Raw genomic sequence first — 25925 nt, forward strand, 5'->3', positions numbered from 1 at the left:
TCATATACCTGTTCCACAGAATAGAGGAAATGATGACAGAATGTTCAGTTTGTAACTGTCCCTTTAAGGTGACATCATGATTTCTGGCTAGTTCTGTTATAACTACACTTCCTCAAAGCAATTACAAGCGAGACGGAGACGAACAGTTTAAGTTTATTAGCAAGACTTCTCCAAATCAGCATCATAACATTAAAAAAAGCTACAAACATTCAGTGTACAGACAGAAATGTGGGGATCCTTTGTCCATCGCAGTGATGGTGCATAATGTCTGTCCATGATGAGCACTAATATGTTTTGTTTTCCCTCTTCCCTGTTGTTTTGTTCCTCAGCTCAATGCCCTTAAACTACCTCCTCGAAAGAACTGCAGGTCAAGAATGTAAACTAGGAATCATTTTCAGCCGTCCTGTGGTATCAACTTGCTCCACTGTCTATGGGAGTATTTCTTTCTAAATCTGTGCCATCATGCCTTCTGTCAGAACAAGAGTGTCATCAGCAAGCCAGACTGTCCATTCCTAATCCCAAAACAGGAGCAATTTGATCACAGACTTCAGTTGCATCCTCTAAAATCAGCCCTATTTTTGTCTCAAAAAAGTCAAAACAAGGCTGAAAAATATTTGAATGGATCTATTAGAGTGGCTTTTTGAGTAATACGTCTTGAACTTGCAACACCTTAGCCTAATTCAGGGTTTCTCAAACTCGGTCCTGGAGGGCCACTGTCCTGCACAGTTTAGCTCCAACCCTGATCAAACACACCTGAGCAAGCTAATCACTGTCTTCAGGATAACTAGAAACTCACAGCTAGGTGTGTTTGATCAGGGTTGGAGCTAAACTGTGCAGGACAGTGGCCCTCCAGGACCGAGTTTGAGAAACCCAACTTGTCCTTTTTTGTCTCGGTGCTTGTTCTGACCCATCTGACATTACTTAAGCTCATTTTAATCATGATATTCAAATCTCCAAGATGAAGGTCACGGGAACTGATGGTCACTGTTCTCTCACAACAACTGTAGGTTGTCCACAGTGATGGCCTCCATGTTGATGCCACCCTCCAGTGCAGTGTGGTACAGCTCGATGGCCTCTGCCAGGTCTCCGCTCGTCTCAATGATGGCTATAGTCTCTCCAAACTCATTACACATGATAGTGGGAGTGCCCTGAGTCTGAAACAGTGAGAAAATATAAACCATTACTTGGTGCACAAAGACTTTAACAAAATTGCACAAAGCAAAACAAGCATACAGACCTGTGTCAGGTTAGATGTCTGTATCTGAAAGACCTGCGGCTGTCCAAGCTGGCAGAAAGATGGTATTGCCGTTGCCATGTCCATCTCGGACGCCTCCACAACAGTGACGGTTTCTGAGTTGGATTCTGCGAGCACTGCTTCTCCGCTGTGCTCCGGCTCTTGTTGCTTTTGGGAGCGAGCGTGAGTCTTCCGGTGGTTCCTAAGGTTCGAAACGGTTTTGAATGTCTTTCCACATTCACCGCAAGCATGCGGCCGCTCGCCCGTGTGTGTCCGCCGGTGTTCTGCCAGATGCATGCTCTGCACAAAACCCTTCTCGCAGAACTCGCATCGGAACGGACGCTCGCCCGAATGGGTGCGGAGGTGCTCCCGCAGGTGCGTGTTCTGGCGGAAACGTTTTCCGCAGATCGCACAAGGATACGGGCGCTCGCCGGTGTGAACTCTCTGGTGTAGCGTAACGCTTGAGGCTGAAACGAACAGTTTTCCACACACCGGACAGGGATGAGACTTCCCAAGGCCGGAGTTGGAGCCTCGTGGCCGGCCGGGCCCAAGTCCGTGACTTAGCTGGTGCAGGCGAAGATTTGCAGGAGAGTTTAAGCGCTTGCCGCAAATAGTGCAATCCAGATTGGGTTTGGTCATTGAAGGAGCGCTTTGCTGCTCGGTGTCATCTGTTGAACCCTGCTGACCTCTAACCTGGGAGTCCTGGGAGATGCAGTGAGGCTGAGTCAGGTCGGGATGCTCCTCCAGACAGTGTATGTCTCGCTGCCGCTTGCGCAAGAACCCCTCGGGACAGTGCGGGCAGGGGTAAGGTGCCGGCGACCCTGGGTGGTGAAGGAAACGATGAGCTACGAGTTTAGCAGGACGGATGAAAGTGGCAGAGCAGTCTGGACAGGGTGAGGGTGTTGCATTGCTGTGAAGATGCTGACGGTGTTGACGTAGATTTGACGACTGGCTGAAGGCTTTGTGGCAAATGTCACACCGGTAGGGACGAACTCCTGTGTGTGTGAGTCCATGGCGGGAAAGATTAGCAAGAGAGGAAAAGGTCTTTCCGCATACGCTGCACTGGAACGGCCGCTCGCCCGTATGCGTGCGCAGGTGGTTTCGCAGATGGATTTGCTTTTTGAACGGTTTCCCACAGATGTTGCATTTAAAACGCCTTTCGGTCATATGAGTCGTTCGGCGATGCCGCAACAGACGGACCTGCGAGGAGAATCTTTTTTTACAGATAGAGCACGGAAACTTTGGATCTTCCTCAGCAGCAGGAGTCCTGCGTTTCCCTTCCTCTTCTCCCCCTCCTCCTCCTTCCACATAGGCAGTAGCTGAATGGTTTGGGTCGTCTGTCAGCATTTGCCCTCCATTTTGGGCTTGTTCTGTGTTTGAGTGTTCAGCATAAAGCCCATTCTCTGTCGGCTCTGAAGACTGGGAGACCACAGCAATACCTTCAATGAGCACAGGACCTGTGTCGCTTGACTCTTTTCTGTCATCTTTCACAGGAGGAATTGTCACCAACTGTCTTTCTTTCCTCCAAGCAGTCTCTCGTTCTCTTGCTCTCTGGATGATAGAGAGAGGAGACTGCTGTGCCAGTACAAACTGCAGAGGGGAGAGAGTTGAATTTATCTTACATATTTTTTCTTGTTGTTAACAGTTCACAGTCAGTTCCATCTTAAGGACAGAAAAGTATATAATAGGTCTTTGAGTAATTATTAGGTTCTGCAGTTTATGTGGATAAAAAAAAAGCACTAACAGTGTAAATTCGTACAAAACAAAAAAACATTCTATATTTCTTAATTTGCATCTAATTACAAATGAAAAAAAGGGAAATGCAAAGTTAGACCTTAGTGCAAGTATGCAATCATTACATTTTTTAATGGATGCACAATATATCTGTACAATATTGGTTATCAGCAATTACAATTTTTAATTTACATTTAATTTTTTTTTTAATATTGGATAAGCATCACCAATACTGAATATTAAATTGTACATGCTCATTTCCGCTGTTTTCACATTTGAACTTTGACTAAGATTTAAATCATAGATAACAAGCAATGTCATTATTTAATAATACTCTTAAAGCCGAACTCGGCAACTCTAGCGAACTCTAGTCACTTCTTCGCTGATTTTCCCTTTTGTTGTCGCATGTTTTCCCCATGAGCTCCCCCTACAGCTGTGGTGGGGCGTATATTTCACAACACAGTCGTAAAAAACTCACTTGCGGCGGCCTCCTCCCCCTCTCTACCGCTGCTCATGTGCGTTTGTTTTGATCGGAGCAAGCCAACTGTATCGCGTGGAGCTATGTCTACCGAGGTGGGTAATCTGGTAATACATCATACATGCGTGTGTGTTTATGTCGAATTGCCGTAAAGCAATTTGTGTTTCGCGCTCGTTCTCGTTCTCGTTCTCGCTTTCGCTTCTCACGAGACTTCCAATTTCTATCTTGCCGGGACGGTAGTGAACAAGTTGCAAGGTTGGTTTTCCGCCTGGGAACGCTGGGGGGAGCGGGGAAAGTCACCAATATCACCAGAACAGGTTGTTTAACCATCCAAATGATTTCTAGACAGTTTTATTAAGTTAAAAAAGCTACCAAGTTCTCCTTTAAATGTTATCTTTAGCAATCTATTTTTCATCCTGTACAATATAATGTGTTATATTGTAGCATTTTAACAATTGATTTTAGTTTTTAGTGTTTTATTTTTATTTAATAAAAATGTATCTTTATTTAACAGTATTGAATTTTAATACAAGGCATTTGTCGCTTATCAGCCAAAAAAATTAAAATAATTATCAAAATATCAGTTTTGGACAGAATTGTAATATCAGTGCATCCCAACTGCTTTTTAAGATCGAGTTCAATTTTGTGAAGGCCAAAGACAATCTAAAGGATATAAAAGGGGAAATATTGCCTGATATACAGGGTGGGCCATTTATATGGATACACCGTAATAACATGGGAATGGTTGGTGATATTAAAGTCCTGTTTGTGGCACATTAGTATATGTGAGGGGGCAAACTCCTCAAGATGGGTGGTGACCATGGTGGCCATTTAGAAGTCGGCCATCTTGGATACAACTTTTGTTTTTTCAATAGGAAGAGGGCCATGTGACACACCAAACTTATTGGTAATGTCACAAGAAAAACAATGGTGTGCTTGGTTTCAACGTAACTTTATTCGTTCATGAGTTATTTACAAGTTTCTGACCACTTATAAAATGTGTTCAATGTGCTGCCCATTGTGTTGGATTGTCAATGCAACCCTGTTCTCCCACTCTTCACACACTGAATGGCCCCCAAGGTCTCCCGATCTGACCCCCTTAGACTTTTATCTTTGGGGTCATCTGAAGGCAATTGTCTATGGTGTGAAGATACGAGATGTGCAGCACCTGAAACTACGGATACTGGATGCCTGTGCTGGCATTTCTCCTGCGGTGTTGCTATCAGTGTGTGAAGTGTGGGAGAACAGGGTTGCATTGACAATCCAACACAATGGGCAGCACATTGAACACATTTTATAAGTGGTCAGAAACTTGTAAATAACTCATGAACGTATAAAGTTACGTTGAAACCAAGCACACCATTGTTTTTCTTGTGACATTACCAATAAGTTTGATGTGTCACATGGCCCTCTTCCTATTGAAAAAACAAAAGTTGTATCCAAGATGGCCGACTTCTAAATGGCCACCATGGTCACCACCCATCTTGAGGAGTTTGCCCCCTCACATATACTAATGTGCCACAAACAGGACTTTAATATCACCAACCATTCCCATGTTATTACGGTGTATCCATATAAATGGCCCACCCTGTATATCCAATATTGACCAATACGGATAAATTAGACAATTTAATCTCTAATATTGACTGATAAATAACACAATACTGATCTTGTGCATTGCTAATTTCCTAAAACCGACAATCACCTGAGAGACTGGAGTGGTCGGCTCACGTACTCGGTGAGTGCGGCGATGGTACAAGAACTTGGTCATGTTGGTGAAGGTTTTGGCACAAAATGGGCATTTGTGCAGTGGCTCAGATGTATGGGATTTCCTAAAGTGGGGAAGACAACACAAAAACGCCATGTTTGATGTGCAAATCACAAGCAAGTTATGATGTTTGGCTGTAGAGTTTGTGTGTGTTATTACCTGTGTATCATAAGAGTCATCTCTGTGGTAAAACCATGTCCACAGTCCACACACAGAAAACGTGCCTCACCGGAGTGTGTGCGCATGTGTGTCTGAAGGGACACCAACTTCTTAAACACTTTATCACACTCTGGGCACTCGTGTGTTCCTTGTTCATGCACACGAAGGTGTGCCACAAGCCGATTGGCAGAGGTGAACGTTCTTTTGCACTCCTCACACTGAAGATTGCTGGATGAGACGGACGCCGTCAAACCCAAAGCAGCTGAGCGGGCAGTGTACGTACGTCTCCCACCACTAACTTTGCCAACTTTGCTGCATTCTTCTGATCCGTCGCTTCTTCCTTCATCTTCCTTAACCCCAGAACTGTCATCATACCCCACCATCACCCCAGTGTCCCCACTCTCTTTGTCCTGGCCTAAGAAGTGCTCCCCCTGGTGTTGAAGGAAATCCTCTGGTGTGCTAAACAGCAGATTACACTCAGAACACTCATAAGGATGGATAATTAAAATTTCCTCATTTTCCTTCTTTAGTGTGTTCACCTGGCCAGAGGAAGGGAGAAGGTTCAAAGTGGTCACATTGTCCAGCCGGATAGGATCGGTAGGTAAGAGAGGGGCGAGGAGTTTAGCTTTTCGGAGAGTAGCTGAGGCAGAACCGTCAGCGATGGCTTGGGCGGAGCAGAACTGGAGACGGAGCATCGCAGAGGTGGAGCCGGGCATGGAAGCGTTCGCTGGCACTAGCATAGTTCTAGGAGCGCCTGCAGTTTTAGATGGGGTTTCTTGCTCTCGTAGAGCCTGAAAAATGAAAGCAACAAAGGTAAGCTAAGAAATAGGGAACTACAATATCCTAAAACAATATGGCAATAGGCACAGACATTATCACACTGAACCTTCAGAATGAACAAGATGGGAACAACCTGGGGCCGGATTCAAGAAACGTCTTAAGCAAATTTCCTGGAAATTCGTAAGAATGTTCCCAAGCACACTTCTTGACAAATTATTAAAGGTAAGCGATTTCTGAGATTCATTGTTGAAAACACTAGTGGATACCCAAACAAACACCCCCCCTCCCTTCAGTCTTCTTTATCATAGCAGAAGCAAAGCAAAATAAAAAGATGATGACAAACGTACAACGCGGAAGAACAAAAAAATTACATACGGCACAGTTTATACAAGCAAGAGTTCGTTGTTAGTCGCCAGCACCACACACACGAAAACCAATGTTACTCGCGTATGGAGCAGAGACAACCCAACCTCGTCAAAAGCGTCAGTTTTCAGGCCTTCAGGTCTTCAGGTCTCTCCAGCGCTAGAAAGCTTTTCTTATATTAACACGGGTCCTAAAGCTCTTGCCTGATCATAACCACTCATTTTCTAGTGATATTCCTCTGACCTTTACTCTTTTGTAAAGTCTCTCAGCCATCTCTCTTTCTTCAAATCCCCCTCTTACTCTCTCTACTCTCCCATCATGAGTGTATACGCCCCCGACTGCTGATTGGCTACAAGTTTGTTGTGGTGCTCTTTTCAATCTACTTTCAACAGCGTTTTACAAAAATGGTTTACTGCACCTTTACTCAACTGAAGTTCCCAAATGCTGTCTAAATGACAGGCTTTGGTGTTTATCTCATTACATGGCAGCTTTGATTTGTTGATTAATTCAACGAAAACCATCTCAAAAGATATTTTTGTCACGAAAAGCTTTATGGAAGTTCAGTACTCAACATTAAGTTTTTTTAATGTGTCGTGTATTTTAAGTAGTTGTTTATTTTTTATCTTAAGTAACAAAACAAGAAGAAAATAGCAGTTAAGAAGATTTTTCTTCTTTATTTTTATTCCCGTGAAATTTTGTGACACCATATTTTAACTATGGTTTTCAGCAGGAATTTGGACTAATGAATGGGGAGGACTACTCAACACGACAGAAATGAAAATCAAACATTGCTTTTATCACATCACACCTGGTTAGATCAGAGTAAAACAAACCCCCTTTAAAGAATGTATCTGTTGTGTGTGTGTAAATGTATGTAGTATGCAACAGACCTGGGCTAGGGTCAGGATCTGGCCTGCCCTCTGTTCATCCAGAACTAGATTTTGCACATTAAGCAACTGAACCGGAGTGACAGTACCATCTGCCTGAAGAACATATTCCTGAAACAGAACACAAAAGACTGTTTAAAATTCATTTGAATGATCTTGATAATGATTCTTTTAAATGACAAGACAAATCTTTTATTCTCTGAGTATGTACCCACACAACTTGTTTGTTGAGCACCTCAAGAGCCTGACAGTGGCACTCACAGTGTAGACAGCTTCACTTATATTAATAATTGATTTCTCTATTAGACAGCAATATTGTCTTACTGACACTACAAGAGTTATTAGCTCGAATCTGATATTACAGATTTGTTTTGTTTATTTAGTCTGTCAATATTAGATATCTACGCTACAAGTATTGTTTTATTTTGCTGGTATCCACATAACTGCATAGTTTGTTCATTTAAAATTCCCATTTTCACAAACAACTCAAAAAAGTCAAAAGGTTCTGAGGCCCCATCCACACTACTGCGTTTTCGTTTAGAAACGGAGACCTTTTGCTACGTTTGCACCACCCGTCCAGACTAAAACGGCAAAAACGAAGACCTAAAACGGAGAAGTTTAGAAACGCTGCCGACCCCGTTTTGCGTTTTGAATTTCCGAGGGCGTTTTAGTGAAGACGGGTCAAAACGGAGGACTTTAGAAACGATGACGCAGAGGCTCACGCTCGGCTCTATGATTGGGTGTCATCAGTCATGGAGTATACACAGGTAATATTCAGTACCAGTAAACTCCACCCGCTGGAACAGTTTCTTACACTAAGGCTCGCGCGGTAAACACGTGCATGCTAGAAATAGAATCGACGCCTATTTTTCATGCGACACGCAAGCGTGTTGGAAGCGTTTCCAGGCAAAATAGAATAGGAAAAGATGTTTATATGTCATTTTGACACAAATACATATTAATAAATGACATTTTGATGTTTGAAAGTCTCTAGGTTTACACCGGCACGCGCTTGCCCAGTGTTGGTGAATGGTCACGTGATCCGCGTTTTCAGTCGTTTTAATGTGGACGGAGATCAATTCTAATACGCAGCTTAAACGCTGGTGTGGACGGAGATCGTATTCGTTTTAATTCTCCGTTTCTAAACTAAAACGCAGTAGTGTGGATGGAGCCTGAGAGAGAATTTCTTTGAAAATTACAGCTGGAGCATTCCCAAATGAACCAGAAGCTGAGCGAATCAGATCTGCATGGATACCCAGCTCGGTTTATCAGTGTGTGTGTGTGTGTGTGTGAGCTCACTGTGTCAGTGTTCAGGCTGCTGTGGGTGGTGCTTCTGCTGTGTGTCTGTCTGTGTGCCAACCACAGTTCAGGTGTCTCAAAGAGAGCCAGGCATTCCAGACACTGGTACTGGATTGGCACTTCTGCGTCGACAGAATCCACCTCTGTGACCTCACATAGCTCTGAAAATACAGCATTAAAGTACTGATTACACGCACTTCCAAAGGAAACAATCTGACATGTACAGCACACATAATAAGCACCGCACTCACCCTGGCCTGCCTCTCTCATGTGCAGCTCTTGATGCAGCAGCAGTTCGTCAGGGTTCCTGAGGATGGCTCCACACTCCAGGCACTGATATTGGCTCTCTCCAGCGTCACAGTCCTCAAAGCTCGGCAGGATCTCCACCTCGTCCCCCTCTGCTCCGGTGTGGATCTGTTGGTGCACCAGCACCTCCTCCAGCGTATTAAAAAGCTGCTGGCACTCACTGCACATGTACTGATGCTCCACATACTCCTGCTCACTCATGGTAACCTGTTCAGATGCGAAGACTTTTGCTGGGGTTATGATGAGTCACAGCCACTGGGTTCAGTATATATTCTCATGCCAGATATGAATCTTAAGCCTAAAAACAACCTGAAACAAAAAAAGAAGAAAATCCAACTTATACAGATTTGTCAGAAGACAGAGTCCCAGACAAATTGCCTGGCCTTGCACTTTCATTTATCGTTTCGGAGCAGATTTCCACAGGCCAATAATTAAATATTACAGACATCATTTATATAATCATCGAGACATGGGACAAAACATGTCACACAACTTTATCTGCCATTTAGTTTAAAAAAAAAGAGTAACATTTCCACTTTGAGATGGTCGCTATAATGTTCTTAACACAACTGTACAATTTCATTTGATTTTCGCTTTATTTTATCATTCAATACCAGACCATAACTCATTAATCCATTTATATCAGTGTTTCTCAACGTAGAAGCAATATTCAAAGTCCATCCTAAGCTGATATGTACCCTGGCATACAATATATGCCAGTTCGCATGACAATAACATGAAACCAGACTTCATTTGTCTAAATGTAAAGTATACTTACACTGTTCGAACCATGTAGAAAATAGTAATGTGTGAACAAGTGATGGATTTTAGCCGCAGCTTCAGCATCTATTTATAATGCAGGGGGTTGGACGCTTTAGATTCTAGAGAGCATTTGATTGGACAGAAAATCTTATGAGAAGCTGAAGTGCAGAGGGATGTCATCAAAATCATTTATCCACATTGGCGGAAGCAAGAGACGGTGACTATGTCCGAAATCAAATACTCTCTCTTTAGGTACTTATTTTGAATAAGTAATTACTTTACGACCGCTAAAAAAGTATGTTCTAGGCTATATAGTAAGAATGTGTGTAGTATGAATGTAATCTGGACATACTACATTCGCCATGTTGTCACCATCATGTGACCTACCAGCATCAGTTACGTCGCTTCACTGCCAATCCTCTCCTGTGGCCTCACGGGATAGTAAAGTGTCCATCGTATGCACACTTCAGAATCTCGCTGGAAAAAGTAGGTCAACCAGATACTTTTTGCCTGCTCTTTTATGAGTACTGTGAATTCAGACATACTTCTTTTGTCACATACTGTGTTTCGCCTACTATATAGTAAGCGTGCGATTTCGGCTGCATCCTACGTTTTGAATGCTTATTGCTTATGTGAATTGTGTCATTGTTTTGAATGCTTATTGCTTATGTGAATTTTGTCATTGTTTTGGAGCACAGTAGCTTATGGATAACAGTAGGGCTAACATATTCACACTAAAAGCCAAAAAACAAACGTCAAATTTGATTTCATGTGGACTTTAATATTACTACTAAGTTAGTTCTTGAGAAAAGAAGGTTAGTATTTCTTTTTTATAAGGTTTCACAGCTGTGTCCCTACTTTTTGTCAACAATGTCAGATATTTCTGAAAATATTTATTTAATATTTCATTGCATTTAATATTATATGCACATCAAGTGGAACTCTCATACTTTAGCTTCATATTTTACCTAATCCGTTCATGACATATGGCAGTTGTGTAATATAAAGAGTCCACAATTTGCTTGCTGTCCATCAATAAACGAGAAGACTATTACGGGTGCAGATATTGAAATCCAAATGACTGACAATACGCATTATTATCAATCAACTTCTATCTAGGCAGTAATAATGTAGTGCACACAGACAACAGCATTTAGCAGGTCTCACACGAGTTGTTTACCTTGTGGCGAGCAGTTGGTGGCGCTCTTCAGATTTTGCCAGAGCTTATGCAGCGCACCGCTGTCTCCTGAGCGAGCCACCCCGCTGTACGGCGGTCGTCAGGCGGCGCTCTTCACTTTTCCCCGCAGGTCTAAGATCGCTGAGGGGAGGCCTTCTTTCCCCAACCGTTTCCGAACCTCGCCTCGCACGCTGCAGATGGGCAATCCCTCGTGCAGCGCTCGTCTTTACGGTGTTCACAATGCGTTTCTCACCGCGAGAAACCAGTAGTGTTCAGCGCGACGCACTGCTCGTTGAGTATTTATTAACGTAAACAAGATCGTGGGTATGGAAATGTACCGTTTGTCTGGCCTCTGTTCTTGCTCTGTGCAGCCCCGCCCCATGGGGGTTCGCGTGTGGCTTGTGCAAGGCGCTGATTGGATAGAAAGACTGCCTGTCAAACTCTAGCCGCTGTGATGGACAGTCTAGTCATTTGAAGCATTTTTGGATGCTAGGGTATGTGAATGTGAGGCTGTATCATGATGTAAAGGTCCCTGAACCACCAATAAATTCGTTAATAATGAAACATCCCAAAACACAACATGTCCTGCTATGAGAAAACTCAGATAAAAAGGCCATTTACTGGAAGTAAAGTGAAAATAGTCACGCAAATGATATACATTGACATCAAAACATTGCCATTCTCATTTCCCAAATTACTAGGGGGAATGGCCAATTTAGACTGTACTGTTTTAGGGTTCTGTAATGCAGGTCTTTTCATTCTTAAATATTAAGGGTATTAAACATTCTTTCATTTTTAAATAATTTCTTTTTATTTTACTGCAATGATAATATAAAAGGCATTTACTAATTTTTCATGCAACTGTATTATTATATTTGGGGGTCCTTGGCATGAAAGAATAATGAAAAGCTGCCCATTCTTGTGGTGCAGGATCTCTGCACGTGAGAGCGTTGTTGAACTTCACTACCCAGAAGACAATGCGCTCAGAGCGTCATTGTGCGTCAGCTCCAGTTTCCCAGCCAGCAACCACACAGAAGAAAGAGGAGGCGCACAACCTTACCGATAGAATAGTTCAGGGATCTTTATTTTTTAACGATTATTGTTGTTTAAATTGACATATACACTACGCGCCTGGGCCAGTCTACCGGCACTCTTTACCCCCGCTCTGGCACACACGAAACCCGATATGAGCGGCAGCGGGCGGCCCAGGACTAGCTCGTTTGCTGAGCCTCCGGGGGTTCCTGGAGCCGCTGCAGCCGCCGCCGGATCAGCCGTCGCCGGTGGAAGCTCTTCAGGAAAGACGGGGGGCGCGCAGGCCTCAGCCGGGAGTTCGTCTGGTTTCGGAAACCTAAAGCTGGGCAGTGAGTATCATTCAATGACATCACACGACGATCACAATAAATGTGATGATGGTAGACTAATAAAAGCCGAAGTGCTAGTCAGTGTAGCATGATGTTCCTTAATTTGTTTGATTATTTTGTAATGATCGCGTTAACCTACTTTAGGCGGCTAACTGGCTAAGCTAACGTGAGCTTGTTTTTGTAGACGGATCAAGGGCTTTGATTGCGCTAACTATATTAGCTCGACAATCCTTCATCAGAACAAGGGCTAAACACATATGTTATGATCGATATAAGTGCATCATATTTTTGGCCCATTTCAGCGCTGTTTTAAAATATGAATCGTGGTCTGTTGGATGTTTAGACGTTGTTGTGTTCTTCAAGATGTGCTCGCTTGGCAACAAAGCTCAGTTAGCAGAACATCTAAAAGATTGTATCTTCAATTCTGCTTTTAATTTAAATATTTTTTATCCTATGTCACCCTGGATGCATTTAATCGCATCATAACTGTCCTTAACATTTATTCTGACCGTGAAATTATGTAAGTTAAGCATAGAGAGAGAACTAAAGTGGTGTTTGCTTGTGCATATAATCAAAAGGAAAAGATCAGAATCAATATTTACAACATATTATGAATGTAATGTTTAACGACTCCCTAATCACAATCCAATAGATCATTACAAAGCTTTGAATTTAAACACACTGTGCTCCTATGAAGGAAAATTACCATTTGTAAATTTGTGGTTGGGCTACTGTGAAAACTAGTGTTTTCCCTGGAGGCACAAACCTCTTCATTTGGTGCTCTATAAATGATTCCCAGTGACTGCAGTGCTGGCAGCAGCGTTCATCTGCACTGGTGCTGACTGCTGGATTTCCATGGGAAGTGGTGATGGGTGTTATTACTAGGAATGAGGGGAGAACAACTGGGTGGATGGATGTCCGACTGTAACCCATGGTCCTCTGAGAAACCTTGAACCAGTTGTTACAACACACAACAGCCATTGCTGTTTTTGTCTACATGTTTTCTTCAGCCTAATATCCATTTTTTAATTGGCCTGCTGACATTTCGCACTCACGACCTGATACATTTTAGCCACATTTTTATCAGGAGAAAAGCAGTTGAGTTTCCTTTTACATGCATAGTCCTTTGTGTAATATACATATTATTAGATTTTTATTTGCAAATAGATGAGGTATACATACTCAGTTCTGCTGAAATCAATGGCAAAAGCATCTTTCAGTGCAGCGTTTTTCACTGAAAGCCACTAAGTAGCATAAACATGACCACAGACTGAACCAAGACAGTTTCGTTGAATGGCCTAAATCTCTCTCTCACATCATGGGAGGTAATACTAGCAAGTATTTTAATGACAAGCTTTGGTTCTGACATTTCAGAATCATGACAGTACAGGTTCTATGTGATGATTTTGTGAGTGAATTATTCAGTCACATGACTGGTTTAGCAATTTATTCTATGAATGTTTCCCTTATAGTTAATGCGCTCGTCTATCTGAATAAAAATTGATCCACTATCCACCTAAAATGTAAAAGTGTTTGTACGGCTTAGAAATTGTATTTGTATTTTGGTGTTTCCATATAGCTTTTTTAAATGCAACATCCAAAAATGTTCATTAAATCTTGTTTATGTGATGGCCATATTAACTGGCCACTAACTCACGGTACCCTGTATGAAGTATGAAGTTGAAGCAGTGTTATTCTGATGAAAAAAATAAACTCAATAGCAGCAACCCGTCTCCATCATGCATGACAACAGCTGTCTGTTCTGCTTTGATCCAGCAAATAATAATTTTGCCTTGTAATGACACAAAGCATTTGTTTTTGGGAAATCTGTCATTCCTTTTCTAAATCTAAACTGACAGGAATTGACGGACAAAACATCACCCTATGGCTTTGTTTGTCTCCAGGCATCCCCATTATCCAGGTCTGCTCTTGTCCACAGGTGGAAATGTGGTCAGATTTTAGCTTTCTCATCCTCCACCCGTGTTCAAACAGACTTAAGGGTGTTTCTGCTATTTCTAGTGATAAGCTCTGCTCGTTGTTCTGTTGTGTTTGGACACGCTTCTTAACATGGGTGTTGGATTACTATTAACACCTGTCAGACAGAGTGGCAAAAAGGCATAGCCTGCTGGAGTGAGTTTAAAAAGATCTACCTGTTGTAGATCTAACACTGGTTAGCTGTTTGTTTGACACAGCCTCAATATTTTCATGTGTTTAATGGCCTCTCAGGCATGCCTGAGTAGTTTCAAGGAATAGTTCACCATTTACCCACCTTCGTGTCAATCCATACATGACTTTCTTACATGGAACACGAGAAATCGAGGAATGTGCTGATCACCATTTCCTATGCAATTATAATAAATGGGCACGGGTCATTTCAGGCTTCAAAAAGCATGTAAAGCACAATAACCGAATCATAAATGTTACATGCGACTTGTCTTTTCAAATCACATACAGATTAGAAGTATTACTAATGTTTTTCTAAGTTGAAATTACATGGTAGCTTCATAATTAATACTGTCAGCCATTTTACTGTGATTTTACCATGATGAGCTTGTCTACCACAAATCCTGCCGCATATAATGACTACACGGACGTTACACAATTACCATAGAACAAAAATTACATTTTACACTCACATTTATTGTGCCAAGTAAAAATTTCAATTTTCTGGTAGTCTTTAGCCAAAATGCTGCGTTATCATCCCAGAGAAATTACATTATTTTCCAAGCGGAGTAGTGAATAATGCAAAAAAATGAAATGAATGCTACATTTTTGTTCATATAGGCTTGGTTTCACAGACATGGCTTAGATTAAGCCAGGATTATACCATGGGTTGCCGACCCCTGATAAAGCATTTAATTCAGGTTGTACATGCTAACACAGGCTCGCATGGTGTCAATCTTCATTGTGATTCTATTGATCTATGACAGTCAGATGTTTCAGTCAGTGACCATTTGTTTTTTTGTTTTTTTACTCATTTTGTTGTGTCTTTAGGGGATAGTGGGAAAGTGACAACGGTAGTAGCCACACCAGGGCAGGGTCCCGACCGTCCTCAGGAGGTTTCGTACACAGACATCAAGGTGATCGGGAATGGTTCGTTTGGAGTGGTGTACCAGGCTCGACTCATCGACAGCCAGGAGATGGTGGCCATAAAGAAGGTGCTTCAGGATAAACGGTTTAAGGTAAGTATGAGAAAACATGCATATGTGCAAACTAATGTCAGTATCATCATAAAAACACCCTGAAATATATCAAATCTGCATGCACACACAAGGCAGAATGCTGCTTTCCAAGTCCAAAATGAAAGGTTTTTACTTTTAATGCTACATGCCTTTTAAATCGGGCTCCTACAAGCACGTTGTAATTATTTTGACAAGTTGCGATTTGAACTGTGATATAAACGTTCAATATCTCGTGTTGCTTTTGCTTAGATTTCAAAGCTAAAAGAACAAAAAGGCTTAAGATCGCATCGAAACACCCCCTTTCATGTTCAACAGCTTGTTCATAAAATACAAAGTAGCAAGCAATGCCTTATGACTCTAAAGTAAGTTGTTTTGTTCAGGCTCTGCTGCCTTGAGGAAGTGTTGCTCTTTACGTTTTCAGAAGACCTGAACCTCTTTCAAATAGACCCCAAAGTGAACCAAATAAAAAAAATTCATCCCTTCAACATTGTACCTGGGCTTAAAGTCTGAGCTTAACTTTTTTTTAAATCCGTTTTAGTTGTAATAGGGTATGAGTCCACATTGTTTCTGCACTTAAATATTAAGTAATAATTACAATTCTTAAATTACGTAATTATTCAATATTAGAGTCGTATTATTCAATTAGAAATGTAGTGTAATATAATGCAGTCATAATTTATCTCATTCTGTCTGCAAAACTTGATTTTCTGCATCTTATACATTTTGTATAGTAATTTGTAAGTTATTCAAATGTGAGCCAGGAGTACTTGCCGTTCACAACGCTTGTAAAGCTTTAAATGGCAATCTCTCATCTCAGACCTGAGACGCATGTTAATATCAAATGTAAATGGAACCACTCTGAGTGTGAAAACACTGAATCATGAGTGTGTGCGGTATCTTACAGCCAGCATAGGGCTGCACATTCAGAGCAACACATTTTCACAGATGAATTCATAAGATAGATGTTTGATTTTCATTGCGTTCTTCACACGTCACTTCTTTCTCTACAGAACCGTGAGCTACAGATAATGAGGAAGTTGGACCACTGTAATATTGTCAGGCTACGCTACTTCTTCTACTCCAGTGGAGAAAAGGTAGGTTTTTCTCTCCAACCTTTTTTCAAGTTTTTATATCCCATCAATATTATTTTTTCATATTGAATAATATGTTTGAAGAATATTTTTTTTCTTTACCAAACTAATCTGCATTCTCTTCTCTCTCTCTCTCTCTCTCTCTCTCTCTCTCTCTCTCTCTCTCTCTCTCTCCTTAGAAAGATGAAGTGTATCTAAATCTGGTGCTTGATTTTGTACCAGAAACCGTGTACAGGGTGGCACGCCATTTCAACAAGTCCAAGACCACCATCCCCATTATCTATGTCAAAGTAAGTCTCTGTGTTATCATGACTGCTGCTACTGTGCCCATTCATATGTACATGGACAGTAAACAATAACATCTTTCTCTTCTTCTCTCTTTCCTCCCCCACAATTTTTCTATTTTTCTCTTTCTATCTCAGGTGTATATGTATCAGTTATTTCGCAGTCTGGCGTATATTCATTCCCAAGGCGTCTGCCATAGAGACATCAAGCCACAGAATCTCCTGGTGGACCCAGACACAGCTGTACTCAAACTGTGTGACTTTGGCAGGTGTGTGTCCTGACACTTCTCTGTTTGACATGTATTTGCAGTGCACCCATGTATGAGATATATACTGGTGTTTAGGCCCCAACATACTCCAGACAAAGTTCTTTTTTTGCTCTTTGCTTCGGGGCAAAAATGTTTGAAATACCTGAGCTGGGGTAGCCTATACTGTTGGCGTACATCCCAATGCCGCCCATGCTGCTGGGAGCAGCGTTTGGCACTCCAGTCAAATCACGTCATGTTAATAGCACTTTATTCAATAAATTGCTTTAAAACAAGCATCTTAATGGTATTAAAGTGTTAGTTCACCCCAAAATGAAAATTCTGTCAGTAATTACTCACCCTCATGTTGTTCCAACCCCATAAAAGTTTCGGTCATCTTCAGAACACAAATTAAGATATTTTTGATGAAATCTGAGAGCTGGCTCACTCCTCCATAGGCTTCTCTGTAATTGAAACTTGCCGGCCCAGAAAGTTAGTAAAGACAATGTTTAAAATAGTCCAAGTGACTACAGTGGCTCAACCATAAGTTTATCAAGTGACGAGAATACTTTTTGTGCGCAAAATTTATTCAGCTATTCATTTTCTTCTGTGTGGGCCTCTGAGTGAGTTCACGTAGTGTAACAGCGCAGCGCTTCTGGGCTGTACGTCAGAACGTAGGCTCACTATTGGCCAGAATCACACACATGACCAGCGTCGGCCAATAGTGAGCCTACGTTCTGACGTACAGCCCAGAAGCGCTGCGCTGTTACACTACGTGAACTCACTCAGAGGCCCACACAGAAGAAAATGAATAGCTGAATAAATTTTGCGCACAAAAAGTATTCTCGTCGCTTGATAAACTTATGGTTGAGCCAAAATAGTCACTTGGACTATTTTAAACATTGTCTTTACTAACTTTCTGGGCCGGCAAGTTTCAATTACAGAGAAGCCTATGGAGGAGTGAGCCAGCTCTCAGATTTAATCAAAAATATCTTAATTTGTGTTCCGAAGATGAACGAAAGTCTTACGGGGTTGGAACAACATGAGGGTGAGTAATTACTGACAGAATTTTCATTTTTGGGTGAACTAACCCTTTTTTTTTCTTTAAAGAGTTTGTTACTTTCAATTAGAATTGCAGCTCTTCAGTCTGTTGTTGTTGGGGTTTTTTTAACCTGAAAAGAATTCTGGAATTCACCTAATTATGGAATCGCCACAAGCCAGTGATAGTTCGAAGGTGTTTACCAGCCAGAAAGTTTGCTTTGGCAAGCTGTTTTGAACATTTTGAAGAATATCAGGCCAAACAAAATGCTTTAAATGTATTAGAGCCTTTACACTATGATGGGTCTCGTAACAGATGGGTTTGCTTGTGTGCCAAACTTGTGTGTATTTGTGTCCTGGATTGGGGGTCTCACAAATAGATTTAGGGTGCTTTCAATTAAGTGTGAAAGCAATTTGGACTTGGGTGCTGCTTTGTTCAGGAAGCAAAGTAACCTGCGCTTGCATCTTAGCCAATGATGACATCGTTAGTTCAACAAAACACATGTAAGGGACGACAGGGGTGGGGATTTCCCTTGGATGTGAGCGTGCATTGTAATCGCGCATAGTGAATGCAAGCAGAGCGGCAAATGAATGGCTCGCAATCAGCGGTTTCCTTTAAAGCGTTCGTTGGCAAGCAGCATAAAGCCGCCTTCATGTGACGCTCATACAGTAAATCCAAGTGCCGTACACTCTGCTTTTGCATAATAGCACTAAATGAATGAAAAACTAGTGATGTCAATCGATTCGAGAAAAAATAATTGTGATTTTGTATTGTAATAATTTCACATTGAATGTCCAAATTTATGTAGAAACAACAGAAAGACAGACGGTTCATTTAAAATGTTTGCCAGCATCTTTTTAGTAAGTATTATGGATGAAAGCCAGTAATAAAGACAGACTGCAGCAGGTATATGAGGCTGCTGTCACTTTAAGACCTGATCATGTACATGACGTGGATCTGACATGCATCCGATTTTCTCACAACTCTTTACATCCATTTAAGACTTTTTAACCAATTTAAGACATCATTTTGGGTTTATATCCATTCAAGTGCAAAAGATAACTCGGTGTGGTACTGGCTAGCTGTCTGAAGCGACTTTCTGTGCTTGTGTCTGTTGTGTCTCAGAGACGCTATACAGACAGCATGCCCAGTTCTGAATTAAGTTTTCTTTTGCATCTTATTGCCCTTGAATTGTTTAAAAGCACTTGAATAAATGATAGCATGACCATTTAATGTAACGCAGCCAAAGAATGCCAGGAAAAAAAAAAACAGATGCTCTGTTAATCATGTTAAATATTTAAGTGTTAAACTGATAAATAAATAAAAACTCAATCAATTCATTCGTTTTGACAGCCCTATACAAAACACAATATATTGACCTGCGTCCTGTTTTCCATCATGCGGCGTGCTCGCTTGTGATGACGTACGATGAACGCAAATGCACCAGGGTTTGATAGAATCAGGTTGAGGGGAGCACCAGGAAGATCACGCTCGAACCACAGCAACCCTGCCCAGTGTGAAAGCCCCCTTAGAATCAGAGATCTTTGATGTGATTGATTCTCAATGCAGCTTTATTTTTTAGCAATGGTCTAGGGTTCCCAATTTTTGTACACCTTCATATGCTGCCCACTACATCAGTTTTACACCCGTGTCTCGTTGATAACATGTTTATAATCCCCCATCGTGTTATCTCCACAGTGCAAAGCAGTTAGTTCGTGGGGAGCCCAATGTGTCATACATCTGTTCGCGGTATTACCGCGCTCCTGAGCTAATATTCGGAGCCACGGATTACACATCCAACATTGATATCTGGTCAGCCGGCTGTGTATTAGCAGAGCTGCTTTTGGGACAGCCCATATTCCCCGGTGACAGTGGAGTGGACCAGCTAGTGGAGATCATCAAGGTGAGAGGAAAATCGGCATTGTTTTGTGTTTTCTGAGTAAGCATAGACGCACATTATAATTTTCTCTCTGTCCACCCTCTGCAGGTTTTGGGGACCCCGACAAGAGAACAGATCCGAGAGATGAACCCCAACTACACAGAGTTTAAATTCCCACAGATCAAAGCACACCCTTGGACAAAGGTAAAGCACCTGTTGCTACACTAGCCATGAAGGTTCTCAGTTAGCTCACGGAAAGAAACATTTAGGTCTTTACTGAAGGTTAAATTAGTGATGCACCAAAATGTTTTTTTTTTTTTACAGAAACCCTCATTTATATGAAAACTGAAACAAAAAAATATTTAAAATCTTTTAAAAAGAAAACAGAAACCATTTAAAAATTGCACATAAGGAAGTTTTTATATCAACTCCTATATCAGAGGTAAAAAAAAAAAAAAAAAAAAGCTTATGGCAATTGTTGGATGGCAGGTGCGCTTTAAATAATGTTTAGTGAAGTTTTGTTCACGCCGCAGCTGAAAACGGCATAGCCTAAAATATCTTTGTTCATCAAAATGAAGATCATCAAAATTGAGAAATCGATATTGTCAACCCAGCCCTAGCATCCACACAGCTGACATGTTTCGCTGTTGTAGCTTAGGTGCACGAAATAGACACTGACTAATTTGCCATCACTGTTCCGGCCAATAGTTTTGGCCCTCCAAAACTGTATAGAAAAGATATTTTCGGTTGCTGAAATTTTGCTGCATCACTAGGTTAATCGATACCCGATGCTTTAGATGCAAGTCTTTAACTTCTAAACTGGTTAGATGTGACGTTTCCCTGTGAATCTGTGCGTTTGTGTTAGGTGTTTAAGCCGAGGACCCCTCCTGAAGCCATCTCATTGTGCTCTCGTCTGTTGGAGTACACGCCGGTGACGCGGCTCTCACCCCTGGAGGCCTGTGCACATGCCTTCTTTGACGAGCTGCGCCAGCCCAATGCACGTCTGCCTAATGGCCGAGAACTTCCCCAACTCTTCAACTTCAGCCCTGTGGGTAAGTTGAACTGAGACAACTGTCACTTCTGTTCAGATTCAGCCTTGTCGGATTAATCGGATGCTCATGCTCTCTCTTTCTTTATCTCTACCTCTGTCTCTATCTCACACATATTAGGAAAATCTTGTGGTTTAGTACATAAAGGCGTTGCTTATAGCTAGTGAGCTGATTTTCTCAAATGCCTGTGTGTTGTCACCTGTCTACAATAGTATTTTACCTAGAATCTAATGTTGTGAGTGACTGATCTGAAATGTTCTTTGTAGACAACAATACAGAAAGCACTCAATACCATCCTACATTATTATGAATAGAATTCTAATAAGCTACAATGAATAAAATCGTCACATGCAACAAAAAATGAAAACTATTTTGTTCCAAATTAATTCTGCCACTATTGATGATCCTAATTTTCTTTAAAAAAGTATACTTACTGTATACTTGTCTATGCTAAAGTGTTTTTTTTTAACATTAGAATACCATTTTATTACTGTAAAGCTCTGCTGTTTTGTTGTGAACATGTGTCTTTAACTTTAACTACACATTGTCAAACGAACAAACAGGCAGTAATTAGACTGATTTAAGTCTAATGAACCTAAAAGTAAACACAGCAAAAAACAGTGGTTCTCTCTTTTAAAAAAAAGTACTATCCTTGTATAATAAATTAGTTTGATTAAAACCTGAGCATAAGAACCAGTTCATTTGTCATTAATTTGTGATTTGGGCATCACAGCTTGCACTGTTCATTATTGTACTGCAACAGAAATGATCCTTAATTGCAGAGCAAAGATCTGAATAAATGCTATCTGATTACTGCATATAGACTCATAAAGCATTCTTGATCAATATTAAGCAGCACAACTGCTGTCAACATTGATAATAAATGTTTCTTGAATACCAAATCACATTAGAATGATTTCTGAAGAATCATGTGGCACTGAAGACTTTAGTAATGGCTGCTGAAAATTCAGTTTTGCTGAAATATTTGACCATGTTACTGTTTTTACTGTATCAAATAAATTCAGTTTTGGTGAACATGAGACTTTAACATTAAACATTAACTTTAAATAGGGGTGAAAAGGATAATCTGTACACACAGCCGCAAGCACCAGAAGCGCACGCAGAGAGATAGAGAGGCGCGTTTCAGAACACTGAATTGATTCTCTTTCTCGTTTCCTTGCCCTTGAACGGACACATAAACACAAAATTATGTCTAAATGCCCGTCTTGGCAAGTATTCTCTCATTTATGTCATAAGTGAACAGTTGGGAAAGAAACTGATGTTGTTTTTTTTGCTGATCCGATTTTGTGATCCGTTCCACCACTAACTTTAAAGGGATAGTTCACTTTGAAATTAAATTTTGGCATGTTTTAGCTTACCTCAAGGGCATCCAAGATGTAGGTGTCTTTTTTTTCCGCAGTAGTTTCAATTTTGATATTTTTAGGTGAAACCGTTCTTGTCTGTCAGTCATTGAATGCAGGTCTGTGGTCACTGTCTCAAAGAGCATGCACAGAGTCCAAATTAAAACAATTCCCCATCGTCCAAATTAAACAATTCCCCATCGTAAGTACACATTGATGGCCTAAGACACGAAACGAGCGGTTTGTGTGAGAAAACGAACAGTATTTATATCGTTTTTACCTCTTATAAACAGCCACGTCCAAGTGATCTGAGGGCGCGCGCGCATCCTGTTGTGTGACGTGTGCGCAGACTGGTGCATAGATGTATACACTAGATCTCGCCTTGGCTACGGCATTCGTTAAGAACTGCCGTAGCCAAGGCGACATCTAGTGTATATATCTATGCACCAGTCTGCACCAGATCACTTGGACGCGGCTGTGTATAAGAGGTGAAAACAATATAAATACTGTTTGTTTTCTCACACAAACCGCTCGTTTCGTGTCTTAGGCCAATATGTGTGTGTAACTTAAACATAAGATTCGTTCACTTCAGGTATAATTCACTACAATAATGGCTTTTGAGATCACCCTTGACTGTTGACAAATCAGTGTCCCTTTTTTAGGGCTCAGTAGTGTCTCTTTGTTAAAAGGCAGCAAACTATAAAGTGGCCACTCACTGAGCTGAAGTGCGCACTCAGTCAGTGTATTTATACAACAAGTGCCTATAGGAACAATGTACTGAACACTCCTACTCCAGAGAAAAGCTTGATATGATCTCCAAACGAATCTTCTCCCGCTGCAATAGATCCTCAAAATGAATCCACAAAAGTGAACTTAAGCTAAAATGACAGTGCCGTCTATATTGAGTGGTGTAATTTTAGGACCTAGGCTATTTCTTGGTCTGGAGCTCTGACAGTAGTGAGTGGAATGGTACATTTTGTCATTCAAACAATTTTCATTGAACTTGTCACAACACATGCCTCAAATTTTGGCCTATAGGAATCTTAGAGGGTAACATAATTTTGCTTCCTGCAATTTGAGACTGCTCTCACATCCAGTGACGCAAGTACAAAGCTATCTATATTGATGGCTAACATCTGTCTTTCTCTCCCTGCAGAGCTGTCTATCCAACCACAGTTGAACTCCAATCTCATTCCTCCCCACGCTCGCTCGCAGACGACACCTGCCTCGCACGGTACTGACCACACATACATACCTCATGTCTTTGATTTACTCTTCCTGTCAGTCTGTATGGATTTGAAAATGCACACGTCCTGAAGTATTTGAACTCTGTTTGTTTTTCTGCAGAGGGCGGTTCAGACGGTCCAGCCCAGTCTGGTCCAGCACCGGGACCCCTGAGCAACAACACCTAATTGTTCCCTCAGCATTACTTAGACATCATCACCCCTCTCTCCTCATCCCTTCTCTCTCATTCCTCTCTCTTTCCCAGCAGCAGCTCCAAACAGTCTCTCTTGCACGCTCACAAACACACGATCACTCACACTCGTCACCTTGTGTTATGTGTAATCATGTTCTCCCATGATTGTAGAAGTGTGATGCCCAGATGAATAGCGTCGATCATCACAGGAGGTCGATTTAAATTCAGTGTGATTATCAACCCATGATTGAGTTGATTGTCATCTTTAGGTTTGAACACTGGGAAGGGCCAGTTAGGGCATGTCTGCCCCCTAGTGGCAGGAAGAGCACCGCACAGTTACTGCTCTCTGCCCGAGACGCCATCCATTTGACATTTTAACGAATGATATATGATATCAAGCTCCTTTAAATTTGTTTTTTTGCTCTTAAAATGATAAATTTTAGCTTTTTTTTGGAGTTCTTGGACAAAAGCAAGGACTGCAATGTGTTTTATAAAGCAGCGAGCATGAGATGTCAGTGTTGTGTGTGTCCAGATGTGTGATGTTTCTTCGCCGAGACGAAAATGAGCAGAGTGTCTTAATATGTGCGTATGTCAATTTTAAGTAATCATTGCACACTTGTTTTAATTTTTTTTTTAAGGAGATCAATAAGCGGAGCAGCTGAGACAGGGGTATCTGGGTTTTTGTTTAGGCAGTTTCAGTATAAAAACGTGCTCATTTTGTTAGTTCTTTGTGCATGTGCATGCACACACACACGTATAACGCATAGGTCAATCCCATCAATAGCTGTGTTAGCCGTTCTGTTTGAATACAGAATTTGCATTATGGAGTCTACACCTGTGTGTGAGTGTTTCTATACATTGGTGTGCCCATTAAATGTGGATTTAGTGGATATTCATCCAAAATACACATGATACATGAGCCCACACGCACACCATGGACACTTAGCAAATGAGACTTTGAAACAGAGCTGTTTGTCTTTCCCTTCCTCCCTCCATTCTCTCTCCTCCTCTCTCATTGCTAATATGTAAATGCCATGTACCTTTTATTTTGTTATTTTTGTTATTGTTATTCTATTGTCCTTGTAATTAGATTTTTCTCCTAGTGGAGCAGTGCTGGTATGAACAGAAACCAGCCTTTTTCGGTCTCTCTCTCTCTCTCTCTCTCTCTCCCCCTCCCTTCCTCCTTCCTTCTATCCCTTCATCATACAACTGTATATAACATTTCATCCAGGCTCTCTCTGCGTCCAGGGAGGAAGACGAAACTGAACAAAATTTTGTTTTTACCTGATATCTCTTTCTCTTACTCTCCCCCCCCCCCCCCCCCCCGCCTGCCTGCCCTTCCCCCTCCTCATCAGTGTTAATTCTGATCCTTTTATTTATTGTATTGCTGTCTTGATTCTGTTTTTAACAATCTGATGGGGGAGGGGTTTTGTGTGTGATGTCAATTGATGTAACGTTCATATCTCAAACTCTGGAATATTGTCTGATGGAATGTTCTGGAAAGGGCAGGGACACACTACCACCACACACCGGCTGCTCGGCCCATCAGTGAAAAGATGAACGGTTAAAGGGAGAGAGAGGGAGAGATAAACAATGTTTTTGTTTGTTGGTATAAATAATAAACTCATTAATAAAGTTATAAAATGTCTCTGTGGGTTAAATTGTTTATTTATTCATGGATCATCCAATCCTTTCGATACAATTTTGAAAATTAAAGGCCTTGAATATTTTTAATACTGTAGAAAAAAAATTATAATAATTGAATGTCTCAAAAGGCTAAAAAATAACAGAATTGTTACCTTCATTAAACTGTAATCACCATTCCTACTATGCTACCGTTCAAAAGTGAAAGTTTTAGAGAAATATTTTCTCAGCAAGGATACATTTGATCAAAAGTGGCTGTAAAGATAATGTTTTATAATGTGACAAGATATTTCTATTTCAAATAAATGCTGTTCATTTGAACTTTCTATTCATCAAAGAAAATAAGGTTTACAGAAAAATATTAAGCAGCACTACTGTTTTCAACATTAATAATAATAGACAATGTTACATGAGCAGCAAATCAGT

General features: G+C 41.1%; 2 protein-coding genes across 4 annotated transcripts; one reads left to right on the top strand and one right to left on the bottom strand.

Annotated features, from left to right (window-relative positions):
* Positions 1-132: 132 nt before the first annotated feature.
* znf526 (zinc finger protein 526) lies at positions 133-11392 on the bottom strand. 3 transcript variants are annotated; one of them, XR_014031757.1, is made up of 9 exons: positions 10951-11392; positions 8954-9317; positions 8703-8863; positions 7407-7514; positions 5374-6164; positions 5152-5278; positions 1238-2824; positions 898-1154; positions 133-702 (listed from the first exon to the last, which is right to left on the bottom strand). XR_014031757.1 is itself a non-coding variant. In XM_081387975.1 (9 exons), the coding sequence occupies exons 2-8, from the start codon at positions 9207-9209 to the stop codon at positions 993-995; spliced, it is 3192 nt and encodes a 1063-aa protein (XP_081244101.1). In that variant the 5' UTR covers positions 9210-9317; positions 10951-11392; the 3' UTR covers positions 136-713; positions 986-992. The 3 variants fall into 3 exon arrangements, 2 of the variants coding, with proteins under 2 accessions (XP_081244101.1, XP_081244100.1); XM_081387975.1 differs by having other exon boundaries at positions 136-713; positions 986-1154; XM_081387974.1 differs by lacking the exon at positions 133-702 and having other exon boundaries at positions 852-1154.
* A 541-nt stretch (positions 11393-11933) lies between these two features.
* On the top strand, positions 11934-25503 carry gsk3ab (glycogen synthase kinase 3 alpha b). Its single transcript, XM_081389840.1, has 10 exons — positions 11934-12308; positions 15303-15490; positions 16501-16584; positions 16761-16871; positions 17004-17134; positions 19848-20052; positions 20137-20232; positions 20894-21080; positions 23595-23672; positions 23786-25503. The coding sequence occupies exons 1-10, from the start codon at positions 12134-12136 to the stop codon at positions 23848-23850; spliced, it is 1320 nt and encodes a 439-aa protein (XP_081245966.1). The 5' UTR covers positions 11934-12133; the 3' UTR covers positions 23851-25503.
* The last annotated feature ends 422 nt before the right edge of the window (positions 25504-25925 follow it).

Source organism: Scardinius erythrophthalmus (genome assembly GCF_964197995.2).
Source record: "Scardinius erythrophthalmus genome assembly, chromosome: 16".
Classification (NCBI taxonomy): Eukaryota; Metazoa; Chordata; class Actinopteri; order Cypriniformes; family Leuciscidae; genus Scardinius; species Scardinius erythrophthalmus.